The 22,476-nt window shown below is 40.5% G+C and overlaps 4 protein-coding genes and 1 long non-coding RNA gene across 14 annotated transcripts; 1 reads left to right on the plus strand and 4 right to left on the minus strand.

The window, feature by feature from the left end:
* Positions 1-19: 19 nt before the first annotated feature.
* nau (myogenic-determination protein nautilus) lies at positions 20-5,375 on the minus strand. The gene is made up of 5 exons (XM_036818682.3): positions 4,778-5,375; positions 3,455-3,577; positions 3,313-3,387; positions 279-357; positions 20-213 (listed from the first exon to the last, which is right to left on the minus strand). Exons 1-5 carry the CDS (start codon positions 5,300-5,302, stop codon positions 20-22), a joined length of 996 nt encoding a protein of 331 aa, XP_036674577.3. The 5' UTR covers positions 5,303-5,375.
* Positions 5,376-5,718: 343 nt separating this feature from the next.
* LOC108007845 (spaetzle-processing enzyme) lies at positions 5,719-10,532 on the minus strand. 6 transcript variants are annotated; one of them, XM_065865940.2, is made up of 6 exons: positions 10,150-10,528; positions 9,528-9,679; positions 8,822-8,935; positions 8,610-8,765; positions 7,601-8,552; positions 5,719-7,535 (listed from the first exon to the last, which is right to left on the minus strand). In XM_065865940.2, exons 2-6 carry the CDS (start codon positions 9,610-9,612, stop codon positions 7,133-7,135), a joined length of 1,710 nt encoding a protein of 569 aa, XP_065722012.2. In that variant the 5' UTR covers positions 9,613-9,679; positions 10,150-10,528; the 3' UTR covers positions 5,719-7,132. The 6 variants fall into 6 exon arrangements, with proteins under 6 accessions (XP_065722012.2, XP_065722010.2, XP_065722011.2 ...); XM_065865938.2 differs by having other exon boundaries at positions 9,528-9,692; XM_065865939.2 differs by having other exon boundaries at positions 10,086-10,528.
* A 1,517-nt stretch (positions 10,533-12,049) lies between these two features.
* Positions 12,050-15,177, minus strand: LOC118877896 (uncharacterized). Of its 4 annotated transcripts, none has more exons than XR_011603965.1 (3): positions 14,697-15,174; positions 14,057-14,356; positions 12,050-12,837 (listed from the first exon to the last, which is right to left on the minus strand). It is a non-coding gene; the product is annotated as an uncharacterized lncRNA (long non-coding RNA). The 4 variants fall into 4 exon arrangements; XR_011603967.1 differs by lacking the exon at positions 14,697-15,174 and adding an exon at positions 14,618-14,692; XR_011603968.1 differs by lacking the exon at positions 14,697-15,174 and adding an exon at positions 14,590-14,627.
* On the plus strand, positions 12,056-20,779 carry LOC108007860 (glutathione-specific gamma-glutamylcyclotransferase 1). Of its 2 annotated transcripts, none has more exons than XM_065865644.2 (5): positions 12,056-12,369; positions 17,823-18,331; positions 19,228-19,263; positions 19,890-19,968; positions 20,037-20,779. In XM_065865644.2, the coding sequence occupies exons 2-5, from the start codon at positions 18,023-18,025 to the stop codon at positions 20,471-20,473; spliced, it is 861 nt and encodes a 286-aa protein (XP_065721716.2). In that variant the 5' UTR covers positions 12,056-12,369; positions 17,823-18,022; the 3' UTR covers positions 20,474-20,779. The 2 variants fall into 2 exon arrangements, with proteins under 2 accessions (XP_065721716.2, XP_036674284.3); XM_036818389.3 differs by lacking the exon at positions 12,056-12,369 and adding an exon at positions 17,510-17,694.
* On the minus strand, positions 20,771-22,297 carry Rpn9 (regulatory particle non-ATPase 9). The gene is made up of 4 exons (XM_017071623.4): positions 22,072-22,297; positions 21,902-22,015; positions 21,315-21,845; positions 20,771-21,254 (listed from the first exon to the last, which is right to left on the minus strand). Exons 1-4 carry the CDS (start codon positions 22,179-22,181, stop codon positions 20,861-20,863), a joined length of 1,149 nt encoding a protein of 382 aa, XP_016927112.3. The 5' UTR covers positions 22,182-22,297; the 3' UTR covers positions 20,771-20,860.
* Positions 22,298-22,476: the final 179 nt, after the last annotated feature.

Below are 22,476 nucleotides of genomic sequence, written 5' to 3' on the forward strand. Positions count from 1 at the left end.
TGGGTCTTAGATCCTAATGCTAAGTGCTGCATTTCCGCTTGAAGTTCGCATGCAGAGATGTGGGTGCAGTGGCTCCAGATGTGGGCGGCGTCTTGGAATCAGCAGGCGAGGGCGTGGCCTTGTTTTGAATGGGACTTGTGGTGCTCTTGTTGATGCTCTGGACAATGAGGTTAAGACAGTCCAAGCTTGAGCCATTGGCATTGCCCTCAAAGTCTTTTTAAAAAGAAGATTTCATATTAAATATTTAAAATTTTTTAAAGATGGCTTAGCAATCTCACCTGTAAATGGGCCATATTTCTCCATGTGCTTGTTGTAGAAACTCAGTTTATCTTCTAAATAGGCACCGGCATAAGAGCTCTAAAAAACATATATGTAAAAGAAATAAACTTTTAGTTGCCTCGAGAGAAATTGGGGGAAACAATAAATTACAGAAAAGTGTCGCCGGGGCGAAATGACAACGTCAAAAATGCTCCGGGCCTGTCAACTTGGCCAACAAGTGCCATTCGAAATGCAGTCTAATGATGAGATTAAGCCAAAAATTTATGCAAGTAAAGATTCCACAGGCCAATTAAAATGCATTGAACCACCGCATTGTCTGCCCCATTGTGGGGCATTGTGTGCTGCACACTTATTAGCAATTAAATTAATTTGATGCTATATTTTTGGTGCGCATACGCAGACGACAAGGCATCCGGAGATTCGCTCGGGATTTCATTAGAAAAATTCGCTTTAACGCCGATGCTAAGCAAATTATAATTGCCACTTCTGGGTGGGTTTCCTTTATACCCCCCATCCATCTTTCCCCATCTGAAGTGCCGTCAGTTCGTCTGCAAGGATCGGGAAAAACAGAGCATCCCATGTTTATATTTAGCGGACAACAAAGTACCGAGGAGCAGAACAACAGAATTCAACCCGAGTGAACTGAACTAAACTGAACGAGAACAGACGAACTCACACTGCACTTTTATAAAGCGATTTATCATTTTCCAAGCGTTTAGTGACAGCCTGCGCTCGATATGCGACAATCCACAGACCGGTACACAGGAAAAAATTACCCGAAATGGGGCTACATTTTGTGTATTTAAATTTGGGTAACAATATATAAATCTGTATCGAAAAATATTTGATTGGGGAGCTAACAAAGATTACCAAGATCATCAAAGATCTTTGGAAATGCAAAGTGAATCGCTTTACAAACATAAAACTTTTTCCGGTGCACTTGTTTGTATGACTATATGGTATTTCGGTGTATTTCATTTCTTCGAGCATATATCATGCGTTGTATCTGAATGAAATGCCACTTATCACTTGGGCATTCCGTTTCTTGGATTGCGTAAAGATCATAAGCCGCTTTTTGGCGCGCTCCTCTTAGAAGTTCTCCTCCGGTCTTTGAGAGCACATAACGGATATGCGGCATTATGCGATTTGTTAACCACAAGCAGCATCAGTTTTTACCACGAAATATGTTTTTAATATACTAAACCCACTGGTGAGATATTGCTTTATTTTTACGAGTGCTGCGGTCACTCGTAAAATCTTATAATCCATTTGTGAAAAAGCTCTATTGATGGCAATGGTTGTCATGTCATATTTGTCATATTTATAAAAAGATGGAAAACTTATAATTTCTAAGTCATGGAAAAAATTACTATGTTAATACCTTACAAGAAACATGTGACCCAAAACCAACTATATCACAAGACCCTAACAAAAAGTACCGTTTTCCTTACCTACATTATAAACTGTTTAAAATTCCTGAGAAACATTTTACTATCAATTAATTGAGGTATAAGGTAAGTCAAAGATAACAAAATGTACACAAGCATATCTATACCAAAATTATTTGTTGTGATCGTAAAAAGCTTAATTGAAGGGAACCCTATCACTGACTCACTTTTCAGGTCTACGTTTATCAATGGATAGTTTGAACACACATTGTATGCATCTTTGGGTGAGTCATTTGCACCCAGAAGTTCTATCTTGCCACTTAAATGATTATGGCTTTATTTACGTCGAATTTTGACTGATAGACGGCATGGCATTTGATTTCGGCGACACTTAACGCCATGTATATCTGGAGTACTTCAATTTATTGGCCAAGATAAGCGAATTTATAGGATCCTCGAGATACACATTTCGACTTGGAAACAGTTCAAAAGGAAATCTTGTACTTAAATCGCGCAGGTTTATAAATACGCACAGGCTCCAAATGAATGGATATGGATGGGATGGATGGATTGCCAGGGTCTGAAATGCATTTGAATGTCTGCACGTTTGGCGCGATGCCAGTTTTTAATCAAACTATGGCCGCACATTAATATCTGCCAATGGGGGGCGCAGTCAACATACAAATATGCTAAGTTTTATGGTAAATTAACAAATTTGTACATTAAAAATGTGAAAAACTTAAACAAACTGCATGGAAATTACTCAACGCAGGCCAACCCGAAATGAAAAGGGGGCGATTGCGATGGCGATGGCAAAAATGTTTGCATAATTGTTGACAATTTGTTCGCCTGTCATTTGGGAGTACGTATATCCCGCTCCCGTTGCCCCACTTTCCGGACTCGTACCCCCACTCTAAAGCCATGTCTTGCAACACCTTTCGAAGAAGAACACCCCGAGATCTTGTCATGTTTTTCCTGTGCAATTTGTCAACTGCCACATCGGACTTTTTTGATTTTACCCGGCGCAGGAAAACTATTATGAAACAGAAAAGCGATCGTCGCAATCCACCAAACATGGGGATGACGATTCCAACTCCAATGAATTTGTTGTAATTAATTTACAACACGATTTCCATACCATTCATATGGTCTACGGGGCGGGCTTATAAAAAGAAAATGTATTTATTGCCTTTCACTAAATGCACAGACAACGACGACGACGACCCTTTCCCTGCCACCGTAAATTCTCCGGCTATTTGTCCTCTATTTTTTCCACGTTTTTGGAAGAAAACCCCCTGAGATCATAACTCATAATGTTCCCGGCAATCGGGTGAATCTCCAAGGAGGTTGGAGGATAGCCGGCGGAGCTTATTAAGTCGCACGTCAGTGAGCGCATAAATTCCGGTCAGCAGATACAGAGATACAGATACAACAGATATCGGATGGGGATCTTTCTTTCGGGTATCCGTATATTCTATTTTCATGTTTTCGGGCATTGCGGCCAGACCCTGAGATTTTGATGAATGTGCGCGTCGCCAAAGAAAAATGTACGAAAGCGCTGCTCATGCATGAGAATTTTACGAGAAAATAATTGCGGAACGTTATTCGGGGCTTAATATTAATTGGCGTTCAGCGGAAAACTTACCAGATAATCGGACTGGCAGCTTTTGCCGCTTAGACTGGGCGCCAGGTTGTCGCCATCGCGTGTTGGATTGGATTCCTATAATCCAAAAAATAATGTGATTACCTTTGGTTTAAGGACCTACGAAGGAGACGTTCTAACATACCTGTAGCAGGTCCTCCAGGCTCTCGATATACTCGATGGCATTGCGCAATATCTCGACCTTGGGCAGCCGCTGGTTGGGATTGGATGAAGTGCGTCGCTTGAGGATCTCAAAGGCCTCGTTAACCTAGAATGCGAGAGGAACAATCAATTAATGGCCATCGTTGAAATCATGGAAATCCATTAGGCGCGCCATAAAAACACACATCCCCATTCGTGTTCCCCTTTAAGTGGCTGTTTAATAAAACATATTTTAAATTAAATAGAGCATAAAATTTTCAACAATTAAACCGTTCGCCCGTCGTCTGTCTCTTTATGACAGGCAGCCCCTGTTCCGTTTTCAGATCCTCCCCCCCTGAGTTCCCCCTCACTAATGGGTCTATGTGGAGCTATAAATACGAGTGGTTCATCCAAAACTTTTACGACTGTCAAACTCATAAATGGCGCTGTTTAACTCTTGGTCTTGGCAAATCTTTATGTTTTACACTCGTTGGGTGGTTTCCCTTCTGCGTTTTATGTCAATGGATCCTCCCCGGTGGGACTGGGGCAGGCCATCCCAAGGCAAGTGGCGATGTGTTAATTTGTGGCGTGCTAGCGGCCCTAATGACATTGCAACAATGTTGCAGTCCTTAAACGTGAGGGAATTTCCAACATAACAATAATCTATTTCGAGATTCAGCCGAGGATTAACAACAAAAATATTGCTAGCATGCGGTTAGCAAAAGAGCCCCCTGATGTTACTTAGATGTCAAATGCAATGAATCCTATATTAGCATCAGTAATACATACTTTTATTAATAAGATACCTAGCATATATAATAGTATATTCTTTGCTAAAGAAATAAATGGGTAGCATTAAAACAATTTTAACCCAGCATCTAGCATATAAAATGAATAAATTTGTATGGGTTTTAATAGAAACAAAGTATTAGCAATTATAATATAATAATCTTTGCTAAAGAAATAAATGGGTAGCATTAAAACAATTTAAACCTAGCATCTAGCATACAAAAATAATATTTTAGTATGATTTTTAATAGAAACAAAGTGTTAGCAATTACTTTAAGATAAACTTATTTTTAGAATACCTACGTATTATATCTTCTTTCGAGTAATTTATCTTTCATTTATTTGTGTTTTTAAAAAAAAGTATGGACCATATTTAGAATAATATGGTGTGAAAAATATTAAAACTGAACTATTTCTATAGTCAACTCGCCAAAAGGGGGTCTAATATTCCATTTAAGGAATAAAACCTTCCGTTATATTCGATTTAAAGTGGGAACCGGAAAAGTTGGATAGATATTATTAGAAAAGGGATCCTTACCTTCCGCAGTCTTCGTCGTTCCCTCATGGTGGCCGCCTTCCGTCGGTCCACGGTGACGCTCTTCTTCTTGCACGCCTTGCAGGCCCAGGTGAGGCAGGGCCTCGAGGATTGGGCGGATGAGCAGACGAGAGGCGCCAGGACGTGCTCCTCGGAACTGAGGCTGCTGTTCTCGTCATCGTAGTCGGTGGTGTAGATGGGCGATGGGGTCATAGTCATGCCCAACTGCTTGTCCAACTCCGCCGGATGATTGCCATGGCTGTAATTGCAGGAGGATCCCGATCCGGAGGCGGAGATCGAAGCAGTGCCATTATTTCCCGCACTCGCATCTCCGACGGCATTGAAGCGGCTGAAGAAATTCTGCAGGGTCTGGTGCGGATTCTGGCTGGGATGGGATAGCTGATTCTGTTGGCCATAACTGCTGAATCCGTATCCAGGATGTGATTGCTGGCCATAGCCGTTGTTGTATTCCTGTTTTATGTTGTGATTTGCGGGCATTTCACTGCTGCCACTATTGTATTTGGTCATTTTGGAACACTTCTCTTTGAAACGGTTATATTATTTTGATGTAATATTTTTAAAGCACCAGGTTAAGAATGTTTCAAGATATAACTTTTATAGTTCTTTATATTTTATGTGTTTTTTTTTGACACAACTTGGATTTATAAGTTCCTTATTTTTCAGTCCAGATTTTGTCGTTTGAAATTGGTGGGAAAGTTGAAACACAACATATCAAAAAACTTCAATGTTCTTATAAAGGTTAACTGTACCACACTTGATTAAATCTGTTACTATATAGCCAAGTTGTAAGTGGTGCCAAAAGGATTTTATGATAAGAAATCCTAAAGATGCATTTTCGTTTTTGTTAGTTCACTTTTAAAACCGAAACTCAAAGTTCAAGAAGCTTTGAATGTATTGCTATTACGGAGTAGGATATTTTTCACGTACGCCTTTGGAAGTACAATTCCCACTTTATCCTATGACTCCCGATTCACGCTGATTTGCGAGCCGCAGAGACTACGTACCGCCGTCCGCCGCAAACGCAACACATTTGGTGACATATCCAAGAACGGATCTCGATCTCGATGTCGGGGCCCCCAGATGTGCTCGCGATCCTCTCGGATGCTCTCCGCGCGGATGCTGCCGCGTTTTGAGTGGCCAGCGGGCGGTGCTCTCGAGTGGTTCCTATTTTTAGAAGCGCCCCGCCATTAGACGACATTGGGCGGTTGTCTAAGGCAGAAGGACGTAGCCGCTGGCCACGCCCCCCCTTTTTGGGTGAGTTTTCAACGATTTTCCGCTTAATGAACGGCGTGTTTGTGAAAGGCTTATTGCCGCTTATAGATGGACAAATCAAATAAATTCAATTCTACCTGGCCAGCGATTAGTGCGGGGGGGCATAAATTAACTGCGGAGGAGCTGAGCAATTCGTTAATGTGACACTTTTAGTGGAAAGTCCCTCCACACCCACAGATTGCCTCAATGGCAGCCACTTTTCCATTGAGTTATTGTTATACCATGCCCGAGAAAAAACGAATTGAGCAAAAAAATAAAATAAGAGAGACCGAAATAAAAATAGTCAAAAAGTTGTGTTTATTTATCGCTGCTCAGGCACAATATATATCTTTGGAAATCACCTTTAAATCTTCACCAGCGATATTGTAAATCTTTTGTCTTAGGCCCGCGGTTTCCTCGAACGTTTCCCATTTTCATTTTTCCACTTTTCCCTCCCCATTTTATTTAGTTTCCTCGCCTTTTGTTTTCTCGTCGTGCTTTGATGGATGTTTTGTTTTGATTCGGTCTGATGGTATTTTGGTGGCAAGCCTATTTGTTGTGCCGCACGATAATCCCAATTGTAAATCTAATCATTATCGCCTGTCTGGTGTTTTTTTTGGATCAGTTAGGATGGCCAGGATGACCACTTTCTTCAAAAAGACCAAACAGTTTTGAAGTCTAAAAATTGTACAACTTTATTTCAGATTTTAATCATCTACAATGGTAGTCGTTTTACATGTCTAAAACTACAGCATAGTATAGTACTTATAAAAATAATAGATATATTTGAGGTAGATTGATTGTAAACTTTAGTTTGTTCTGAGATTCTAACAAGAAAGTACGTTATAGTCGACGGCCTCGACTATTAGATACCCATTACTCAGCTAAAGAAGTGCGAAGGAGATGGAAATAGGCATGTAGCAAATCGGCTGTTTCCCAAATTGCACACTTTATTTGCTTATTACTTTGTAATGAATGGTCTGATCGACTCGGCTAGTGATTCTGATCGGAAACGCTTTCTTCTACCTGTTACAAGCTTCCCGACGAATCTAACGTACCCCTTTAATCTACGAGTAACGGGCATAATTAAGGCTTTAAGTTCCCCCGAATCCAGTTAAAATACGCTCCAGTCCTAGTGTAAATACTTGGTTTGTCCAGCTGTCCGCAAGTCCCTTCATTAAATCCAAAGGAAATGATGCCTGCCACATATACGTATTCCACCCATCGCAAATTCTTGGTAACCATCAGAGGACCGCCGGAATCGCCACTACAGATGTTGCGTTTGCCACCTGCACATATTTGTTTATTGGGAAGGAACACATCGCTTTTGTGTTTAATGCAGTACGTCCTATATTCGCTAATGCTGCTGTGCAATAATACATGACTGGTTCCGTTTTCCGTGACGCCCCATCCGGCAATTTCTAAGAAGAGGTTATCTAAGGAAAAACTGTCTTTCGGAACACATATCGGTCTGATTTCTTTCGTATACCTAGGGCAGATGAAACTTTTGATCAGGACGGGCAATTGAAATGTATATATAAGATCATTACTCACCGGACTGGTATTTCAAGTCGCACCAGAGCGATGTCGTTTGCGTATATCCTGCCTACACTGAAATTTTGATGCAAAATTACCTCCTTCACGTCGATTTCCAGATGCGGTGGAGCGCACTTCTTTTGTAGATGGTATATTTGTTGACAGTCCTCCGTAGTCCTGGTGTCATGCTCTCCCAGGCGAACCCTCTTCAGAGTTGAATCATGAACGTCGGTTATACAATGGGCAGCCGTCAGGACGTACCAGTTGTTGATTAAAGATCCGCCACACTTGGGAGCTAGAGTTCGATCCCAATTCTCATAAAGAAGCATCGCCATCCAGGGGAATTGATTGAGATCCGATTCACTGCCATGCGATATTCGGAAAGAACCTGGATTTGAAACCTGTCCGCACTGTTGGTTACTGTCTTTCGGTAGGAAGTTGCCTGGTTGCGGACAGCAGGTGTATACGCGATGTTCTAATTTTTTACGTCTGTAATCGAGGGTGCACAATCTGATCTTATATATTTCTTGCTTGACTTGATAGGTTGCATTGGTTGCATTAACGATGTCAAGCATGTTGGGACATTTTCCAATTGGAATGCAGCTCTCATCGGATTCACAATTTGGAAATTCTAATAGATTTTGATTCAGCGAATCGTTACGTAGGTATGGACAGCAGTAACGATTGATGCCACAAATCCTTTCGCCTAATACTTTATTAGACGCATGTCTTCCTTCCGTAGATTTAATAATGTACTTCAATGGTAGACATTTATCTCTACTTAGGCAGCGCTCTTCGGGTAGACAACGTTGCACGGTACAGAAAATGGAGATCCTCCGGCCTGAAAACCTCTCATGAGGATCGTTGGCACAGTGTCGTCTTATTAACTTTTGTACATTATCCTTTGTAGGTCTTAGATGCAATCGGCACTTATGTAGCGGGGTGCAAACCTCATTGTGTTTTGGAATGGCTGGTAGATTTTGAAATAAGTACATGGTTTTCAGACTTTGATATACTAGAAATATACCTGACTTTGGACAGCAGTACAAATGATTGCCACATTTCTTTTTCCGTAATATTTCATGACTGAACCTCTTCAAGTCCTCGGACTCAAGAGTAACCTTTAATGCCGGACAGTGGCCTAGACTCTTACATTCCTCATCGGGCTGACAGTTTGACAATGCTGATAGAGATTAGAATTAGTACACGGAACAACATTCAATTTGATTTTTTTGTTACCCGGCTTAGGGCAGCAGACAAAGATCCCTCCGTCGCTGTTACATATTTTGTAAGCTTGATAGTTGCACCGCTCCTGTCTTATGCATTCTTGATCTGGTTGACAGTACGAATGAGCTGTAAGAAATGAAAATAAAAGAAATGAAAAACAGAAAAGGCTTTACTGGAAATTTGTTACCATGTTTTTAGCTATTGAAAGTCTCAGTTCAGGAAAGCAAGAACGCTACAGTCGAGTGATACTATCATATACCCATTGCTCAGCTAAGGGGAGTGCAAGGGGGATGGAGATATGCAAGCATCAAAAAAGCTCATAATATTTTAGCGAATGGTCCGATTTGACAATTTGATAAAATCTATATAAATGTTTGCAGCAGATAGATCTTAGCGTTATGGGCGTTTGTGGGCGTTAGAAGAAGCGTGAAAAAACAATACATTTCTGTTAAAATTTGTATCCTAGCATCAAATCTGCAGGCTTAATCCATACCTATTAGATTTTCTAAATACCGCGATCTCAGCCTTCATACAGACAGACGAACTGACAGAAAGATGGATATGGCAAGATCGACTCGCCTAGTGATCCTAATTAAGAATAAAGGGTGTGAAGGGCTCCCTTCTACTTGTTACATACTTTCTGAAAAATACAATATACACTTCACACTACTAGTAAAGGGTATATAAATATCGTAACTCTAAACCTTTTAATCATTACCTCGTCCTTGCATCCATTCCATTATTTCATATGAATGCGTCAGATGAAGCAGGAGGAATAAAACCGCCTTCAGCTTCAAGAACATGTTGACCCGTAGACGTTTGAAATATAACTGCTGTTGGGATGCGCCGTCGCAAAAATTTCATTGATATCTGTAAAAAATTCCTGGAAGTAGTTGAGTAACTGAACAATTCAACTCAAGTGATAAATATTGTGTCTTGCCGAAGTTAGCTTCCTTTCTCGTTTTTTTATTTCAATATTTTTATTTTTTGTGTTTATTTTAAGACGAGCGACAGAATTTCGGGAAACGTTTTATTGTGTAGATAACGGATTTTTATGTTCATTATTAGTCTTATGTGTATATAAGAGTCTTAATAAAATCGCAGCGATGAGTCACCATAATTTATTTTAGTTGAACTCTTTTTACACTTTTTTTACTTAACGAAATATGGTAATGAGAAATCGCCTCGAAAAGTGCCATATAATTCGAGGTAAAATGCTCCAATTTATGCTCTAAGAACAACAAAAATTAATTTAGTGTATACATAGGTTTCTTACATTATTTACTGGTAGCACACTCGATTATCGGTAAATATATTTGGATAAGGGCATTCTCACTCACTCGAACTATAATTTCGATTTAGTCTTCCTTAAGAAGTTTCGTCTTCCGGGGCGGTGCCCCTGAATCACATATGTATGTACATATTTGTATGGGGACTTTTATTTTTGTTTTATTTTAACAATTACTTTAGGTTTCTGCCATGAAGACACAAATATTATGGCTTAAATTTTGTTACGGGATTAAGATCAATATAAAAGTAAAACCGTTTGCAATTCTGTTTGCAACCACGTATTTCGATTGGTATTTTTTAAAACATATGCACATATTCTCAAATGCGAGCGCGACTAAACATTTGTTACCGAAAATTCAAATTATTCAAATTATTCACCGAAAAACTTTGGGATAACCTGTTTGCCTAGTTTAACTTTAAATTTCGTAGTGTCATCCGCATCATTTTGATCGATTAAACTAAATCGATCAATATAATATCGATACTTAAGAGAGCCGCTGTCACTACATTTTATTTTTGGAAGGTCAAGCTATAATAATTATTGTAAGTATACAATTAAGTGTGCACTTTTTACATTTTCAGGTAACAATTGGCGTATGAGTGATATTCCGATTTTCAAAGTAGGGGCTCCAACCTAAAAATGGCGCGATAAAAGATAGATGGCGTATTAAGGTCCAACAGATGGCGAGTACAGTTAACTTTTTACAATGATATGGCAACTCCCCAATCTTTTTCAGAGTATTTGGCAACGTCAATTCATTTGAAATTTCAAAATGTCATTTTTAAATAAAGAACAAAATATATTTGCGATTTAAAACTGAAACTTATTGAACAACACAATTCAAGTCGTTGTATTTCAGTTTCATTCCATCATTTATAATATCGCCTGCAGCTAAACAATATTTAGCTGACGCAATTGTGTAGATTTTTGGTGCAGACGCTTATCATTCGTGTACAGGTAAACACCTTTACCAAGGTAATAACTAAACTGAAGGTTGGGCATTATTTTGCCACGATCAGCAATCTACGAATCGAACACACGGAACATAACTTTCCAATTGAGGCAATTAAGATGCGGCAATGTCTGTCAATTGTCTGCTTTTCTCGACCCAAGATTGCAAATGGCACCTGTTGTTCTTTTCGCCTGTTGCCAGGTGGCAATTGAGGTTGTTGCTTTTGCATTTTCAGCTTTCCATTCATAAAAGCGCGCTGCATGCGGCAACAGTGCGTATGAATTACGTCAGCCAATGAATGTTCGGTGAGAAAGAAAGAGTTTGAGAGAGTGGGTGGGGTGGAGAGGTGCTTCACTTCTCTGTGCGCAGAAAGCGTTCGTTGAGAGAGGGGTGGAGAGCCAGAGAGACAGCATCAAAGTCCTTGGTGAAGTACACTGCCGAAAATAAAGTAAGTATCGATCTTCCAATCTAATTCTTTGTCTTGAACTAATAAAAATACAAATACATATATACAGAAATCACTTCACTGTCCAAATATTAAAAATATAAAATAAATAAATATATGAAACTTTTTATTTCCTTTAAAAACGAACCAAACTTACAAATACTCGACCCGCTAAGATACAGAAAAATGTTATCATTTTATGTATATTTATTTATGTATAATAGTACTTAAAATATTATAAACTTTTTTTCAGTGCAGCTTTTAGCATATCAATGCCCTTTGTGATGCACAAAAATATAGGAAAACCTGTATTAAGTACTCACTCTCCTTAAACATAAATACCTAAATGCGAATATGTATGGACGAATGTACATTAAAAGCCGGTACAGGTTTTTGTAATGAATCCATCATATTTTTACCGTTTATGTTCGCTCAGCGAAATTCGCTGGGGAAGAGACTGCCAAGGGGGGTGGCAGTGGGCGGAGAGCGGGGAGATGGGAGCTGGGAGCTGGGAGCGTTATTTGAGAGCGGAAAAACGGCGCAATTCTCGCATTTACATTGAAGCCGTCGGTGGAGACGGTCGCCGTGCTCCATCAGTTAGCGAAAAAGAGACACACTGCTACAGAGTGTAAAAGCGAGAAGGCGCTTTTGTGTGCATCGGAGTTGTTATTGTTATTGTTTTCATTACAAGGCGCGAAAATGTTGTTTCCGCCACGCAGAATGGAAAAAAGCTGATAAAAACGGACTACAAATCGAGTAAACAAAAGCGGAGTGTAGTGCAAAAGTTGAACGGATATTGATAAGCGGGCAATAAACGATATACAATCGTAATTGCTACCGTGGTACCTGTGAAAGTGGTATTAAATGGACAGGTGGGTAATGGTGCATCGAATCGTTGCATGTGGAGAGATCGGATGTGTCTATACATAGGCATATATCATATGTGTGTCAGTGTGCCAAGTTGAGAGCTTTCAGTGTCAACACGTGCATATACACATATATACACACAATCTTATTTACCTTGCTGTCGACTTACAGCACTTTGTTGCTGTAATCACTCTGGCTTATCAGCGTGTGTATATTTGTGCGGGTGTTTTTGTTTCTTCCGCGCAAGCTCTTCCTCTCGTCTCCGTTATATTTCGCCCCCCACATGCTCACCCACTCTCTCTCTCTCCCTCTCTGCTCTCTCTTTTAATACACAGCACTTTAAATTCGAAACAGATTTGTATTTATTTTTGCTTTTGTTTACTTTGTTTACTGCGTGATTGTAGGTATTTTAAATAGTTTAATTTATTGCCCAGTCACTGTACATGCAACCCGTTGATGCAATTCGCTAGACCCTGAAAATAGTGCAAGTGCATTAAGAAATCACTGAAATAAATGAAATTCCTAAATACATACGCATATGGCAGATTAAACAGTATTATAAACATTTATTAATGGTATTATAGCGAAATACAAGCGAATACAAATAGTATCTTTGTTTTTTGTACAGCCTCGAAGTAAACTTCTTTATTTCTATTTTTAATACAAACTTCAACGATAATTATAAAAATAGAACGTAATTTTTTTTTGCATGAGTAATTCAGAAGAAATATATTCGACAGAACTTTCCACAGCTCAAGCGCAGTTTGCCGTTTAATATGTATCTTTTATATTATGATCTAAAAAGTCTTGCGATTTATTTGTTCTATTTTTTTTATTTAAAGAACCTTTGTTTTTCCCCTTTAAAGCTTCTGAAGTATCTTTTTTGTCGACTTCTCAAATTCCTCCCAGCTGGCACCTCTTCTCCGTTACGTATCCAGCATCTTTGTTACATTGTGACATTTCCAAGGTCAACCGACTCACATACTTCATGATTGACAGTATTGGCGACAACTATTTTTTTAATAATTTCAGAATATTAATTAAACCCATCAGCAAGTCACCTCAGGTCTCATTTTTTGGCACGTGCCGTAGGCATTCCACACTTTGAATTGTTTTGCCTAAATAGAGATAGTGTTAATTATTGCAAAATTTTCTGAGACATTTAGCCCATTTAAATTAATTTCCACGTCAAGGCCTTTAAAAGCCAAGTAAATATTACTTACTAAGTAATTTATGGCCATATAAAAATGTTAAATATTACCATTATATAGTAAATACCAAACAAGTTTGCCCAAGAAGCCAAATATTTAGCACAAACCTAAAGAGTTCCCAATCAAACATTTGCCTTTCCATTTGAGAGTAAACTTCCTGTAAAAGTTTACTTATTTCGGCTGAATAAATCTTTAAGTGCAAGCAGCAAACAACATTAAAGTTAAATATAAGTTTTAAGGTTAATAATAGTCTTTGGTTTCGAATAAACAAGCGGGCGAATAAGAGAGCCACACGTGTGTGCCAACTAAGCAAAAATGAACGCAAACTAAAAATGCGCAAAAGACAATATTCGGGGGATGGCTGGGACTAGGTATATATAAATTGAATGCTTTATATAGCGAAAAATTAGGCCAAATGTGTTAATAGATAGATATACATATGCATGTGTGAAGAACTGTGGGCCTAAAATTTGTTGTTTACCTTTTTTGCGCTGTTGTCCAACCGAACTGTCTGGCGAACTCTTTTATCTGCCGGTTTCGCTGTAGTTCGCACATCTTATCTTCCCTTTCGAGGGGGTGCAACAAATACAAACCCCTTATCAAAGGCCTTCGTCTCCGAGCTGAACTCTTATCTGTTGAGCAAAATTATATAGCGATAGCAACGCGCGACTGTAAATTACATACTCCAGTTTTGTCGTTCTGGTCGGTGGTGCTTATTATTTATCAATATTTTGTAGTCTAGGCCGTTCGAACATGCCCTCGTCGTATAATCTTGATAATGCTGAAGAGAAGAATGGCAACAGAAGTAGAATTGATAGCCACGTATTATGCACAATAAAATAAAATATATTTTTAATTGTTCCATTAGAAGTGCTGAGTCAAGTAGTCTGGTTTGCTATTTTATTCTCAAGTGCCTGTATAGTACATCAAGATTTAATATGTTTAGCCCCAGATATAAGTAAAACTTAAGACTCTTGTTTGCTGAATTTGATTGCAAAGGAGAGTGGTATTTACTTTTTAGATAACTGAAAGGGTTGTTTACCTAAGATGAACACATTGTTGAACTCTCAATGAATTTCACTTATTCGATGGAAACGTCTGTATTTATAGTGTCAACTCACCAATTAATTCTGTGTTGATTATACGTTTGAGGGGCGTGTTATTGTATAACAAGCTGTACATATACGTTTGGAATTTCGAAATTTCTATTAGACATTTGTACACCTAGTTCAAGCCGTTTAACACTCTGTCAATCTCAATTGTGATCATACGTAGAGTAATGAAAGTTAAATGAGAGAATGGCAAATGAGAGGGGACAGACTGAAATTTAGACAGCTGCACGTAAAACCCCCTTCCGAAAGCTAAATAGCTAAGCCCTGATCCAAATGCCTGGTCAGCCCATCTGGGTGGAGTGGAGAATTCGTGTCTGTGGGTTCGTGTGCATTGTTGTTTTCGACGAATTTCAGTCACCAGCCACCAAGATACACTTTTATGCCCCCCTAAAAAAGTCAACTTGTATGGCTATACGCCATGTACATGTGATATCAATGGGCTTAAGGCTTTTTTGTTGTGTATACATAGGAAAACGGAGCACAGAATTTTTGTGAGTTCTGCGCCTGTTACCCAAGCGCAAAAATAAGTTGATAGAGCCCTCTTTCAAGAGCCCCGTACCCCCCGAGGTTTCCACCAAACCCATAGCCGATAAAAACTATAGACTGGTATATAAACAATTTTGAGAAAAATTGGCTAACCTTGAACTGTTGGCAAAAAACTTTCACAATGAAAAAAGTTCAGTATCAAGGACCCAGAAATGTGTAGCGAGTCGACTTCGGAGCGTTTTTCATTTGGCAAACGCTGCGTATACGTAACTTGTATGGCAAAAGAAAACACGTATGAGAGTGTATGTCAGTTTGTGTGTGCTTCTGAGGATGTGGGGTGTCGTAAAACACACACATCGTAATATCAGGGTGTGCGTGCGGATGTGCGTTTAAGGTTTTTGAACTTGTTTTTTTGGGAAATTTTCCACTATCCAGCCTGTTTTTGGGTCAATTTATTTATGCAAAAACATCGAAATCCCAAGAAGAAGAGAAAAAAAGATTAAAAATATACAAAAAGATATAAAAGACTGGTATTTAGAAACAGCGTACAAAAACAGAGAGCTCACAAATACTCAGAAATTCCCTCGGCATTTCGGGAAGGCGGCAATCAAAACAAAGTGTGCGAAATGTTTAAGTTTATTCGGATGTGCATGTATGAGTATAAGTGCTACACGCGAAATAAAATAGCTAAAAATACAAACAAATATGCACATGGGGGTACATACAGTTTTACGCCTATATATCGAGCTTGCCTAGTTAATGGGACCCATCACGATACGATGGTGTGGCAGCTAGGCATTTACACATAAAAAAATGTTGCTTTTACAAGTCAAAAACAACTTGAAATAATACATTTATTATCAATTTTATCGTCCGTTAAATTTATTTGTATCAACAAAAAAAATAAGAATGTGATCTAAATATATTTATGTTTTTCTTTCTTAAATATTAGGTTTTCCAAAAATAAGCTAGAGTATGACATACATTTCGATTTTTTGTGGTGTATACGGGTACAAGCCTAAACAACAAGTATACGTACAGTCGGCCATTTCAAGTTATGTTTTTGGTCATGGGCAGCAGCGTAGTTAGCACAGCGAAAAGATCGGTCACACATACTAAATATAACGATACCCTGCTTTCCGTTCCCCTCTTTAAACTTGCGAAAGTAAAACCTAAATGGGGATAGCTTTCAGCATGGCGAATTATCTATACTCTTCAGGATAGTCAACATATTTAAAACATATGAGGTAAAGATATTAGATATTCGAAGTACCCTAAAACCCAAAGCATTGCACTCAAAATATTAATCAAATAATTTAATTTTAAGACAGATAGCCCAGCAAATTAAATAATACACCTGATAAACTTATCTAAAACATAAGCAGTCCTCAAATATTTTTAAAAGAGTAACCCGCTTAGTACAAAGTCATAAACAGGCCTTGTATGTATAAATAAATAGAGATAAATATTCTTACCGATAATATCACAAAGAACAGTTAACCTTAGGTGTTGAACGTAGGGGAATATTTTTAAACAACATTATTAATAATATTATTAACAATTGATCTTAACTTTCTATTAAAGTTCCCTTCAAGGGTTATAAATTAAGTCACAATCTTATCAAAGAGAGTTATAGGTTGCTATTGACTTTGATCTAATCACTGTAATAGTTACAATCGTTTTTATATCAGCGGCCTGTTACTAAGCAGGAATGATTTATTCTTTGGTATCAGGAAAATCTGGGAAAAACAATAATAATAAGCATCATAAAATTAAATATCAGTTGAAGTGATTTGTTTGGCGATCTTTTTTCTTCGTCTGGCGCGTAATATTAATAAATATTAAGCCGACAAGGATCTTTATGGTCAATGATTGGCGATTTCCCAAATCTTTTCTTAATTTGAGGCATTTATATAATTATAATTATTAAATGCCCGAATTTATGGCTGATCCTTCAGTTCAAGGGGGCCTTTTTTCATTACGCAGCTTTTTTCCAGCTTGGTCATTATATGATCGGTTATTATTTAGCGTTTATAAGGTATATAAATATATGACTTTATTTAATTGTGGGATTATTTATGGACGTGTTTGGGCAGCAAGTCACCTTTACCTTAATACGAGGCCCCAAGATTTTGCCATAATTCTCGGTTGATAGTGAAACTAGACTGAGAAAGAGAGTGAGAGGAAGAGGAAGAGGGCGAGGGAGCTTCGGCGAGCGGCAATTTAAATACTTGTTCGCCATATTCAAACCTATAGATAAGTCTTGAGAGTCGTCAGACAGAGCGTCATAAATATTTATTTTACATTTTTATTTTTTACTTTCCGCCGCTCTGTGCTGTAGTCTTCCTCTTCGCGAACGTCGGGGCGTTGGAAATGATTTCGGTTTTCGCGCTGGGCGGTTTAGTTCCCGACCGCTCGCGGAACTATTTGGTCGCACTCGGCGCGAAAAACACAAATCTACAGAAAATATAGAAAACTTTTACTCTCCACATCACTCAACACCCTAACGAACCACCTACAAGTAAGCCAGGGATCAGGTTTCGGCTGTAGAAAAAAAAATATTCGTAGGGCTTATTAGCTTTATAAGTAAATAGTTAACAACAAAATTTCGAGTTTTATGTAACATCACTCTGTTCTGGTCGCCCACAGAATCTCAACTGCATTCGGAGGAGCCAACGGCCGGCGAGCAATGTAACACTAGGAGCCGGAGACTACAGCCACCAGAATGTCCAGATAGCAGCCCCAGCAGGATCCCCCTATCCCGATCTCAACCAGCAGGAGCAGCAGTCAGATCACATCGAGAACCCAGGAAATTTAAGGATTACTAAGAAAATTTCTGGGTACACGACATGGCCCACTACAGTGGTCATCGCCAACCGGCGGAGGTGCCGGCTCATTTTAAAAATCTCTTCACCAATGGTCAGTTGGGAGCAGCCGAGGAGAACAACAACAATAATGACCAGAATGAGCAGGAGAACCGTCCGAATAATAACAACAACAACGAGGGACCTTCGGATCCCGCCTGCTGGGTCTTTGGATATGGATCTTTATGCTGGCATCCGGGCTTCACCTATACCAAGTGCATTACGGGCTACATAAGGGGCTATGTCCGCCGATTCTGGCAGGGCAACGTCACCCACCGCGGCTGTGAAGAAAAAGTGAGTGGGATTACCCAAATCTGGGTCTTAGACAGGCCTAACCCTCACCAGCTTTCATGTGTGTTTACCTTCTACCTGCTAACTAACTAACACCAGTGATCTGGTAATTATTTTATTGCCTCTGCTGTTTGTTTTCGTCTTTAAACAACGAACGTCGCCAGTTGCCAGTTTTCAAAGTGATCAAGCACGCGTTATCTTTTCGTCGGGCGTTATCAGTTGTGTTTGGCTAATGGCAAACAACAAGTGAAATTAGCATTTTGCCAACGTCTAGAGCGGCTGCCCATTAAGATACAGATTGCATTTCAATTAACATAAGTGATTTGCTTGCTAAACAAGTCGGGACAAGCCCCTTGGAATAGATATCAGTTTGATTCCAGTGCTTATAAGGTATGGGGCAACCAGTTTGGGATCGGAATTTGCGTATTTTTGTTTTTAGCGGGACACCAGATCACCATTTTTGTCCCATTTTTGGAACTCATTTGAGGTCATCAATAAATAAAGTAGTACCTGTTAGGCTAGATAATTACATATCAAAATATTAGTAAAAGAAAAGTATAATAGTTCAGATACCGAGTTAAATATCCAACCTTTTAGATAATATAATAAATATTTTCTGGTATTTTTTTATAGTATAGTTCCATAAATTCCCTGCAATCCTTGAGCTTCTGTTGCGATCACAAAAGAATACAATGTCGAAAGAAGTCAAGGTTCATATTTAACCCCCAGTTAAACACATATAAAGTCGTAAATAAAGTAAATGTACAGAAGGTAAACAGTGGGCTGTGAGCAAGCGAGACCTAGCCCTCAGTCTTTGTGTGGGCGATATAAATACAAAAGCTCCACAATTGTATAAAGTATACCCCAGTGCTAATAAGTATTTTCATTCTTTGTTACAGCCTGGACGTGTTGCAACGCTCATTGAGGACAAAGAGGTGAGTAAAGATGTGGAATATGATTTATAAAGGGGGAGGGGGCCCAGTAAAAAAGTGATTGCGCCGTTCGAGTTTCTCAATGTAAGCCCCATTCTGTGTAGGCGGTTTCTCACCGAGTGAATAAACACCCGGGAGGAGTCCTACCAACTCGTCCATATCTAAGGTTGACTCTGGCAGATTTCCGCAGACAACCCGACGCAAAGATTCGGAATCCTTTCGGAACCCTCTTCATCGTACGCCAGGCGAAATTCCGCGGAATATAGGCGAATGCAACACGTTGCACTTTTTACACCTTGATACTTTCTATCCTAGGCCCGGGGACTTTCGCCCAGGGCATTATCAGTTGAGTTACCAGGAACTCGTTTGTGGCCCCGAGAGACAAGCATGAAAAACTCAAAGCGGCAAGTCGTTCGTCGCCGACAGCGCTATTTATACGTGACATCTGCGGAATAACGAGTTGGGAATCATAAGCGAGCGACCGTGCGCGATAAGAATAGCACACCCCGATCCAAAATACACGGGTTCAAACCCCGCCCAGGGCGGTGGCTATAAAAATATTTTTAGATTTATGCTAACCACCTGTTTAAATTTTCTTTTTTAAATAGATTCCTTGTTTTTGATTGCAGGGAATCACTTGGGGCTGCGCCTATAGAATAACAGGGAGCACGGCACTGGATTATCTCAAGCAGCGCGAGTGCACACTGGGTAAGTAAATCAATCTTAAAGCGATGCCATGATTAGAACTAACCTCTAACCTCCATTGATCCCAACAGGTGGCTATGCAACGATTGATACCAAGTTCTTCCCGCGCGTCGCCTCCCAGGACACGCCCTTTAGTGGCGAGGCGGTGGAGGTATTGGTGTATGTGGCCACGCCGGAGAATATCCATTGGCTGGGCGATGACCCGGTGGAGGAGATCGCCCAGCAGATTGTATCCTGCCGCGGTCCCAGCGGCCACAATGCCGAGTACCTGTTGCGCCTGGCGCTCTTTATGCACGAGGAAATCCCCGGCGTTAGGGACGATCACCTGTTCGAGCTGGAGCGCCTGGTGCTGGAGGAGCTGTACCGCCGCCAAATACCTCTGTCGTCTGTGATGGGCCGCAATCCGGATAGGATACGTCGCGACTCGCATGAGGACATCCGCCGCCCGCCCTCCTTCGAGTTTACATCCCGTGTGCCGGATACCAAGCTGCGCTGCCTGAACATTTGATTGCGGATGCACTGGTGGCCGAAAACGGCGGACACAGCTAGTGATAGGCAGGCCGCGTTTATTGCTACAGCAAATTCCAAATTATTGATCGACAATTTAGCTTGCTAGTTAACCAGAGTCTATCGCCAAATTCGACGTATTCTTTAAATTCTAAATAATCCTAGGCCTAACAGTAAGCATCAACTCCTCGATAAGTGATCTGATTTAGCCAATAAGCTATGATTAAGGCAGTCCGTAAGCACAAACAACTTTTTACACGCAAAACCGTCAGGGAGTTAAATTAAAACTGAAAAGAAATTCATACAATTTTTGGGTTTTAATTAAATACAAAAGCATTTGCGCAAATGGAAATTAGAGTGGGACCATCAAGATCAAGCGAAACTAAAACTAATTGGTGAGAATTTCGGCGGCACGATTCTCCATCAACTTTTCCATATTCGTGATGGCGCCCATCCAGGTGTCCAAAGTGCTGGCCATGCCGACGATCTGGTTGCGGTTGAGGACGCGTGGCTGCACCCAGGACATGTTCACCACTCCGGCCACTTGGTCAATCTCGCCGCGAACGAGGTCCAAAGCCAGAGCCTTCATGATAAGCAGCTCAACTTCCTTGGCGGGCAGTTTGGTCTCTTGGGCGATGTCGGTGAAGGAGATGGCGCGCTCGATGGCGGTGCGCTTGAATGTCATCTCCATGAGGCAGAGCAGGGAGATCTTTTGGCGCAGCTTGACCTCCTGGGCAGCCAGGTCTGGTATCTTGGACCAGATTTTCTTCATGTCATTGAATCTGTCGAGGAAGGGGTCGGTTGTTAATTATGAAAGATTGCAGATGATTGGCTCTACCCACTTGTTGATGTCGCCCGTGTTGAAGGCCTTGAGCAGCTCCATTAGCCACTCGTTTTCCGTGCCCTTCAGAGACTCCAGGATGGGATGCGCCAGAAGTTCGCCTATGTTGTAGACACCATCGCCCAGGAGGGCAGCCAAACCAAGGAAGAAGGCCTGCTGGGCCCACTGATCACGGGGATAGTCATCCAGGGAGCAACCCAGGAACTGCAGGCCACATCGGTAGTAGTCGCTGTGCTTGCCCACCCGGCGATAATACTGGGATGCCAGCATGTAGTACTTTCCGTGCACGGGGGTCACATTACCCGCCTCCTCCAGGACATCGCGCAGCTCCTCGATGATCTTCTTGGTGGCATTCAGATCGTTGAGGTTGCTGAGGTACAGATTGCCCTGCATCACCTGCAGATACCACACGGCCTCATCGCAGATCTTCACCTTGTCCTTCATCTTCTCGAGGAAGTCGATAGCCTCCTTCTTGTCGCCAATGTTGTCCACCACAACCTCGAGGATCTGGATGAGTCCGTAGGGGTTGATTCTGCAAAGACAACACGTGAGATACTGCCGAGTCATCGCGGGAAGCCGAAAACTCACTTGGTCTCGAAGGTGGACAGGAAGTTCTGGTAGAGCTGCAGAAGCGCCGTTTCGTCCTGCAGGGATTCGTGGCGCACGAAGGCCACCAGCTTGATGGTCAGCTCATTCCAGAGTCTGCAAAATATGTCACATTAAAAAGGGCAAATTGATTTTTCGGCCACAAATCTCACTTCTCATTGTAGAGCTCCTCGATCAGCGTCCACTCGGCTGCGAGTTCTTTGTTGGTGGTCTTCTTCTGGGCCGCCAGGTAAGCGGTGACATTCGCCTGAGGGTTGGACATAGCAACTGCCTTTCAATCTTCGCTCTGTGCCGGGTTAAATCCAAATTTAATGTTTAATGTATTTAATGTAAAAATTGCAAATCACAATCGCCGACTAGAGGTGAGGAAACGACGATAACATTTTTGGACATATCGGTTTTTAGCTGAGCATCATCGATAGTGTTTCCTTTTATACATTTTTTATAGTTGACAAGGCCAACTGTGGTCCTTAACACAATGTGTTCTTGCTATGTCCTTCTATTTGCTCTTCCCAAAACAAAAACAACACATAACCAAATAATTATGATATACGATA

The sequence above is a fragment of the Drosophila suzukii genome, chromosome 3, assembly GCF_043229965.1.
Source record: "Drosophila suzukii chromosome 3, CBGP_Dsuzu_IsoJpt1.0, whole genome shotgun sequence".
NCBI lineage: Eukaryota > Metazoa > Arthropoda > Insecta > Diptera > Drosophilidae > Drosophila > Drosophila suzukii.